Raw genomic sequence first — 8474 nt, 5'->3', positions numbered from 1 at the left:
AAAAAAAAAAAAAAAAAGACAATACGGAATGAATGAGTGTGGCTGTGTGCCAGGCACACTTTATTTATGGACAGTAAATGGGAAATTCATAGCATTTGCATGTGTCAGGAAATGTTATTTTTCTTTTGATATTTTTCCAGACATTCAAAAACAAAAGCAATTAAGTGAAAGAATCTTCATTTGCAAGGCTGCACAAAAACTGGTAGTGGGCCATATTTAGCTTTTGGCTGGAAGTTTGCTGATCCTGGCTCTAGAGTGCTCTTAACCTTTTTGCTATAATTATTTCTTGTTTCCTTTTGATTTTCGTTTTTGTTTTTGTTTTTAGAGATAGGGTCTCACTCTGTCACCCAGGCTGGAGTGCAGTGGTGCGATCCTAGCTCACTGCAGCCTCAGCCTTCTGGGTTCAAGTGATCTTCCAACTCAGCCTCCTGAGTGTGGCTCATGTGTATAATCCCAGCACTTTGGGAGGCTGAGTAGCTAGGACTATAGGCATGAGCCACCATGTCCAGCGGCACCAGTATCTTTAAATCTTTTTAAAATGTATTAAATTTTATTTTATTTTTTGGAGACAGAGTCTTGCTCTGTTTCCCAGGCTGGAGAGCAGTGGCGTGATCTTGGCTCACTGCAGCCTCCGCCTCCCAGGTTCAAGTGATTCTCCTGCCTCAGCCTCCTGAGTAGCTGAGATTACAGGCTCGTGCCACCACTTCCATCTAATTTTTGTATTTTTGGTAGAGATGGGGTTTCACCATGTTGGCCAGGCTGGTCTCAAACTCCTGGCCTCAAGTGATCCGCCTGCCTCAGCCTCCCAATATGTAGGGATTACAGGTGTGAGCCATCACGCCCGGCCTAGAGTACTCTTAACCTTTATGTTATATTTCTTTCTCTTTTCCTTTATTTATTTATTTATTTTTTATTTATTTTATTTATTTTTTTAAAGACAGGGTCTTTAAAGATTTTAAATCTTTAAATAAAGTATCTTTAAATCTTTATTACACATGGCGCGGTGGCTCATGTGTATAATCCCAGCACTTTGGGAGGCTGAGGCGAGTAGATCACTTGAGGTCAGGAGTTCAAGACCAACTTGGCCAACATGGAGAAACCTTGTCTCTACTAAAAGGAGGCAGAGGTTGCAGTGAGCCGAGATGGTACCACTACACTCTGGCCTGGATGACAGAGCAAGACTGTCTCAAAAAAAGAAAAAAAAATCTTTATTCCTGGTTGGTCAGCTTCCTTGAAGAGGAACCTTCTGCCTATCCATCTTCTGGATCCTGGATGCGGAGGGAGTAGAGGTGAGCACTGAGGGCATGTGTGTGTCTTAATTTCAACATTCACATTCCACGTTCAATGAACACTCCTGTTTCCCACTACCTGCAATTTTTTTTCTCTTTCCAGAAACTCTGCCATTTCCCTTTCTCTCTCTCTCTCTCTCTCTTTTTTTTTTGAGACAGAGTTTCACTCTTGTCACCCAGGCTGGAGTGCAAAGGCGTGATCTCCGCTCACTGCAACCTCTGCCTCCTGGGTTCAAGCATTTCTCCTGCCTCAGCCTCCCGAGTAGCTGGGATTACAGGTGTATGCCATCATGCCTGGCTGATTTTGTTTGTATTTTTAGTAGAGGCGGGGTTTTACCATGTTGACCAGGCTGGTCTTGAACTCCTGACCTCAGGTGATTCACTCACCTAGGCCTCCCAAAGTGCTGGGATTACAGGCATGAGCCACGGTACCCAGCCCATTTTCCTTTCTGTCTTTTTTTTTGTTTTTTGAAACGGAGTCTTGCTCTGTCGCCAGGCTGGAGTGCAGTGGTGCGATCTTGGCTTACTGCAATCTCCGCCTCCCAAGTTCCAGCAATTCTCCTGCTTCAGCCTCCCGAGTAGCTGGGACTACAGCGTGCACCACCATGCCCAGGTAATTTTTTGTATTTTTAGTAGAGATGGGGTTTCACCGTGTTAGCCAGAATGATCTCAATCTCTTGACTTTGTGATCCACCCGCCTTGGCCTCCCAAAGTGCTGGGATTACAGGCGTGAGCCACTGCCCCCGGCCTTTCCTTTCTCTTAAGGAAAAAAAAAAAAAAAAAAAAAAAAACTGGATGCAGTGGCTCACACCTGTAATCCCAGTACTTTGGCAGGCCAGGGCAGGAGGATCCATTCAGCCCAGGAGTTAGAGACCAGCCTGGGCAACATGGAGAGACTCTGTCTCAATTAAAATATAAAATAAAATTTCCTGTGTGCATTCACTTAGGAAAAAATGCAATAAAATAAAAAAAATAAAAATAAAAAAGAATGAAAAAGGGCCTGGCAGCCCAGCAGCCCACCAAGGTAGCTCACGCCTATAATCCCAGCACTTTGTGAGGTCGAGATGAGCGGATCAGTTGAGCCAAGGAGGTGGACTGAGCAATATGGTGAAATCTCATCTCTTCAAATAATACTAAATTAGCTGAGCATCGCGGTGCGTGCCTATAGTCCTAGCTACTTGGGAGGCTGAGGTGGGAGGATTGCTTGAGCCCGGCGGTTGAGGTTGCTGTGACCTGTGATTACCCACTGCCTGGGTGACAGTGTGAAACCCTGCCTCAAAAAAATAAAAGTGATTTAGAAAGGGCCAAGTGACATGGCTCTTACCTATAGTCCCAGCACTTTGGGAGTCTGAGGTGGGAGGATCACTTAAGCCCAGGAGTTCGAGGCTGCAATGAGCCAATGATGACACCACTGCACTCCAGCCTGGGCAACAGAGTGAGATGCTATTTTTTTTGAGACGGAGTCTTGCTCTGTCACCGAGGCTGGAGTGCAGTGGTGCAATCTCGGCTCACTGCGACCTCCACCTCCCGGGTTCAAGTGATTCTCCCGCCTTAGCCTCCCAAGTAGCTGGAACTACAAGCATGCACCATCACACCCAGCTAATTTTTGTAGTTTTTTTTTTTTTAGTAGAGACAGGGCTTCACCATGTTGCCCAGGCTGGTTTTGAACTCCTGAACTTAAGGGATCCACCCGCTTCAGCCTCCCAAAGTGCTGGGATTACAGGTGTGAGCCACCAGGCTGGGCTGAGAACCTATCTTAAAACAAAAAATTCCTTCTCTGATTCTATCTTATGGAAAGTGGAGAGGAGCTCATGTCCCTTCCGCACTTTTTTTTTTTTTTTTTTTTTTGGAGATAAGAGTCTCACTTTGTCACCCAGGCTGGAGCGCAGTGGCATGATCTCGGCTCACTGCAATCTCCACCTCCCCGGTGCAAGCGATTCTCTTGCCTCAGCCTCCTGAGTAGCTGGGATTACAGGCACCTGCCATCACGCCTGGCTAATTTTAGTATTTTTAGTAGAGATGGGGTTGCACCATGTTGGTCAGGCTGGTCTTGAACTCTTGACCTCAGGTGATCCACCTGCCTCCGCCTCCCAAAGTGCTGGGATTACAGGCATGAGCCACTGCGTCCTGCCTCCTTCCGCAAATTTATCTATGGCAAACTTCTGTATTTTAGCCGCCATCCACCACGTTGTTCATGGTTGAGGGAATTCACCAACAAGTAAGTCTTGGGGGTGGTGGAAATCTAAGGAAACTCACCTTTCCATTCTGCTGGCTTGTAATTTTTTTTTGGTTTACGAACAATTGCTTAAGTGTCACTACAGCGAAGTTTCAGGAGACAGTGAAAGCAGAGGCTGGTTCAGTTTGTCACCTTGACCCGGAAGGGATGGTATATAGGGAGACATGAGTGGTAAGAAGGTGTCTGGCAGTTGCAGGTCTGGGGAAAGAATGTTCCAGGCCGAGGAACAGCAGCTGCGAAGGAAAAACGTGGGCACAAGTGGCATTCTCAAACTTACGGGCCGTCACAATCTTCTGGAGGACGCCCCCTCCGAGAGTTTCCGGTTTAGGCCAGGGTGCTAGAGAATTTGCATAGCTAATTGATAGTGGCCCTGTTGCTGGGTTGGGCCTCACACGTGGAGAACACAAACCGTATATAGGAAGTGTTTAGCATTTGGTAATGTTCCTTCAACACTAGCCAGTATCATTATTGTTTTCTCTGTAATCCCGCAGGGAGGCCCAATACAGGATCAGACATGGTGCTGACATCGGAAGATACTTGTTCTGTTGTGTGAGAAGGCTCCCTTATGACTAGGCACGGTAATGCATGCCTGCACTCACAGCGCTGAGAGGCCAAGAGAGGAGCAACGCTTGAGTCCAGGAGTTTGAGACCAGCTGAGTAACATAGCAAGACCCTGTCTCTATAAAAAAGTAAAAAATTAAAAAAAATTGGTAGGCATGGTGGTATGTGCTTGTAGTTCCGGCTATTCAGGAGGCTAAGACAGGAGGATGGCTTGAACCCAGGATTGGAGGCTGCAGTGAGCTATGATCGTGCCACTGCACTCCAGCCTGGGCAACAGAGCTGGTATCTGAAAACAAAACAAGTCCCTTTATTTTATGGGCTGTTGACTCCTGCTAGCAGAGGGATAAAAGGCGTGGTCTACCCTCCTATCTCCCGTGGGGCTGGGAGACAGGAAGGGAGTTGGCTAGTGTGGACCCACACTGGTCTGGGCAGACCAGGACTTCAACACCAGCCAAGGGCTTTCCCCGGGTCACGTCCCTCTCCATCGGGGAGTGCTTCCTCTTTTGGGGCCAAGTTTTCACTGCTTTTTGGCCCATCCTCCCAGCCCCGGATTGGCCGCCTCCAGCAGGCCAGAGCAGATGGGAAATGTGAGTTTCCTCCAACTCGCTCAACACTGTCCCTTTCTCGCAAGGGGAATTTCTCCACCTGGACTCTCCGAGCTTCTGCTTATAGGGTCCCGAGGGGCTCCTGCCGGGAAGCATCCAGTGGGTGGGTGGGGGCAGTCCAGGGAAGGCCCAGGGATCCTGGGGAAGGTGGGCAGGAGGGCTGAGCATGACACTCAGGGTTCCATTGGGGGGGTTGGGGCTTGGGGGCAGGTGCTGCAGAAGTGGGGGTGGTTGAGGCCTGGCTGAAGCCTGACCCTTCTTAGGAAGTACTAGACGTGGGGGAACCTGGGGGAGTCCTAGTGATGGGAGGCTAGGGGGTACTGAGAGGAGGGGAAGGAGACAGACTAAGAAGGAAAAGGAGAGAGACAGGGAGAGACAGAGTCAGAGACAGAGGGAATCAGAGACAGAGAGAAACAGGCAGAGAGACAGAAAGAGTGAGAGCCAGAGACATACAGAGACAGGGAGAGACACAGAGACGCATAGAGGGAGCCAGAGACAGGGAGAGGCAGAGACAGAGAGAGATACAGAGAGAGATAACAGAGCCGGAGATAGAGTCAGAGACAGAGAGAGTCAGAGACAGAGAGACAGAGATACATAAAAGAGCCAGAGACAGGGAGAGAGAGAGAGAGAAGGACGTTAACGGGGAGACACACAGAGCAAAGGAGACTGAGTCAGCAAGAGACCCACAGAGATACCGGGAAAGAGTGGCAGAGAGGGAGAACCAGGGCAGTGGAGAGGCAGCAGGCAGAAAAGAACCTGGGGCCGAGCTTGGAAGGCCGGAAACGCAAAGGGGAGCGAAAGGCAGAGAGAGATCCGAGTGGAGAAAATTCCGCAGAGTCACGGGGGCAAGGGGAAAGGCTCTGGGCTGGGAAGAGGCGTGGCCGCGGGCGGAGGGGCGTGGCCGTCGGCCGCGGGCGGAGGGGCGTGACAGCGGTAGAAAAGCTATTACCGGCTTTTTTTTGAAGGCTATAAAAGGCGGCGCGCTGTGTCCGCCAGCAGTCTCTCGTCGCCGGTCATGGAATTCGCCTCTGACGCTGCCCTGGACCCCGAGGCCCCGTGGCCTCCCGCGCCCCGCGCCCACGCCTGCCGCCTGCTGCCTTGGGCTCTGGTGGCCGTGCTGCTGCTGCTCGTTGCCGCCTGCGCCGTCTTCCTCGCCCGCCCCTGGGCCGTGTCCGGGGCTCACGCCTCGCCTGGCTCCGCGGCTAGCCCGAGACTCCGCGAGGGTCCCGAGCTTTCGCCCGTCAATCCCGCCGGCCTCTTGGACCTGCGGCAGGTGAGACGTGCCCCGACCCTCGGTAGCTGGTCTCGCGGGAGACCCCTACCGTCCCTGTGGGACTCCCTTCTCCCTCCCGCACCCCCAGGGACACCTGTTCTACACTCCCGGCCGGGGAGAGGAGACTCACGGGGGCTCCCATTCTCCATCTGGCACCGAGGCGGGGCGAGGGGCACACCTTTCATCGCTCACCCCTACGAGACCTCATCAGTACTCCAGGCCGGGGGCGGGGAGGAGACTGCCCAACAGTTCTTTTTGGACCCCCCCAAGGGTCTCCTTCTTCTAGCCCGGGGGGCACCCCTTTTATCCTGCGCCCGCTACCAGACCCTATCTGTATCCCGGACGGGGGAGAGGAGACCCCCACAACTGCTTTTTGGACCTCTAGGGGCTCTCCTTCTCCGTCTTGCACGGGAGGGCACCCCTTTCATTCTGCATCCCCACGAGACCCCATCAGCACCCCAGGCCAGGAGGAAGAGACCCCCACTGTCCTCAACCCCCCAAGGACACGTCTTCTGCACCCCGGGTCGGAGAAAGGCTGGCTTTCCTCCTCCATGTGGCACTGGGTGGGGGCACCCCTCTTCATTCCGCATTCTCAAGGCACCCCATCTGCAGCCTGGGAGGGAGACCCTCCGCGGTTCTCCAACCCTCCATAGCCTCCTTTCTCTATGTAGGACTTAGGACATAGAGGGCGCCTCTTTTTACCCCGCAACCTCACAAGATCCACATCCCTGGGGGGAAACTTTTCCATCCCCGATCTGAGGGGGGCACTTCCTCTTTATCTGGGACCACCAAGGAGACCCCCAGTTCCTTTGCTAACTCCCAAAGAGCCTTATCCCCAACCGTTGAGGCATCCCCCTCTCCCTTGCAAGACCCCCAGGGGAATCCCCGCAAGGTCTGTCCTTGGGGCAGGTTGAGCCACCAGTTTCTTGTGTGTGTGTGTGTTCGTGTGTTTGTGTGTTTGTGGTGTGTTTGTGTGTGTTCGTGTGTGTTTGTGTGTGTGTTTGTGTGTGTGTGGTGTGTTTGTGTGTTCGTGTGTTTGTGTGTGTGTTCGTGTGTTTGTGGTGTGTTTGTGGTGTGTTCGTGTGTGTTTGTGTGTTCGTGTGTGTTTGTGGTGTATTTGTGTGTGTTCGTGTGTTTGTGTGTGTTCGTGTGTGTTTGTGTGTGTGTTCGTGTGTTTGTGTTTGTGTGTGTTTGTGTGTTTGTGGTGTGTTTGTGTTCGTGTGTGTTTGTGTGTGTGTTTGTGTTTGTGGTGTGTTTGTGTGTGTTCGTGTGTTTGTGGTGTGTTCGTGTGTTTGTGGTGTGTTCGTGGTGTGTTCGTGTGTGTTTGTGTGTGTTCGTGTGTGTTTGTGGTGTATTTGTGTGTGTTCGTGTGTTTGTGTGTGTTCGTGTGTTTGTGTGTGTGTTCGTGTGTTTGTGTTTGTGGTGTTTGTGGTGTGTTTGTGGTGTGTGTGTGTGTTTGTGTGTGTATTCATGTGTGTGTGTTCTCAGTGTTCTTTAGTTGGAAGGGAAGGGAAGCGTAGGCTTCAGGTTTGCACAGACCCTGGGGACCCTGACAGCTGAAGTGAGTGGAGACAGAACCTCCATTTTCTCGGGGAACCCCCATCCACCTTCCTCCTTTCCACTTTTAACAGGGCATGTTTGCGCAGCTGGTGGCCCAAAATGGTGAGTGTCCTGCGCCACTTCCGGTCCCTGGCCCCTCCTGGGGATACTAAGAAGGGGGAACACCTGGAGAGTGGGGCTCTGCCGCCCACCCGCTCTGACCCTCGACCGCTGCCTTCTCTGAAAGCTGCCACTTCACCTCTTTGAACGCCACCGATCCCTCTTTCGTCCCTGTTTCTGACTTGCCCTGACTCTCTGGATACCATGGCCTCCCCATCAGACCCCCATCTGGGCCCACCTGGGACCCCTGCCCTCTCAGAGTTGGGGCTCGATGTCCCCAACCCCCAGCCTGGTTTTGTATCTCTGGCCTCCTTTTCGAAACCCTCCTCCCTGTTGCTTTTCTTCCCTCTTTCCTGCCCCTTCCCCACTCCCCCAGCCTCTCTTCCCCACCTTTTCTCCTCCCCCAGAGCCTCCTCCCTACTCCCATTCTCTCCCCCATCCCCAGGCCCTCCTCCTCTCCCCTTCCCCTCCCCTAGACCCTCCTCCCTGTCTCTTACCCTACCCCTTCCCCAAACCCTCCTCCCCAACCCCATCCTCTCCCCGTTTCCAAGACCCTCCTCCCCACACCTTCGCTCTCCGTCCAGAGACTCCCTTCCCGTTCTCGACCTCTTCCCCCTTCCCCTCCCATTCTAGAGACCCCCTTCTCCCTTCCCCTCCCATTCTAGAGACCCCTTCTCCCTTCCCCTCCCATTCTAGAGACCCCTTCTCCCTTCCCCTCCCCTCCAGAGATCCCTTCCCCTTCCCTCCCTCTCCAGAGACCCCTTCCCTCTTCTCCCTCTCCAGTGACCCCTTCCCCTTCCCTCCCTCTCCAGAGACCCCTTCCCTCTTCTCCCTCTCCAGAGACCCCACCC

At 52.5% G+C, this 8474-nt stretch overlaps 1 protein-coding gene across 1 annotated transcript in view; it reads left to right on the top strand.

Annotated features, from left to right (window-relative positions):
* The first annotated feature begins 5299 nt into the window (after window positions 1–5299).
* The window catches only part of TNFSF9 (TNF superfamily member 9), a 7932-nt gene continuing 4757 nt past the window's right edge, over window positions 5300–8474 (top strand). The window contains exons 1-2 of the mRNA XM_017880066.1: window positions 5300–5964; window positions 7596–7626. Of these exons, the coding sequence (XP_017735555.1) occupies window positions 5707–5964; window positions 7596–7626 (289 nt within the window). The 5' untranslated portion in view covers window positions 5300–5706. The remainder of the gene's footprint in view (window positions 5965–7595; window positions 7627–8474) is intronic.

The sequence above is a fragment of the Rhinopithecus bieti genome, unplaced genomic scaffold (genome assembly GCF_001698545.2).
Source record: "Rhinopithecus bieti isolate Rb0 unplaced genomic scaffold, ASM169854v2 scaffold_10589, whole genome shotgun sequence".
NCBI lineage: Eukaryota > Metazoa > Chordata > Mammalia > Primates > Cercopithecidae > Rhinopithecus > Rhinopithecus bieti.
Note: the sequence above shows the minus strand (reverse complement) of the source record. Positions and strands in the feature narration are given on the sequence as shown.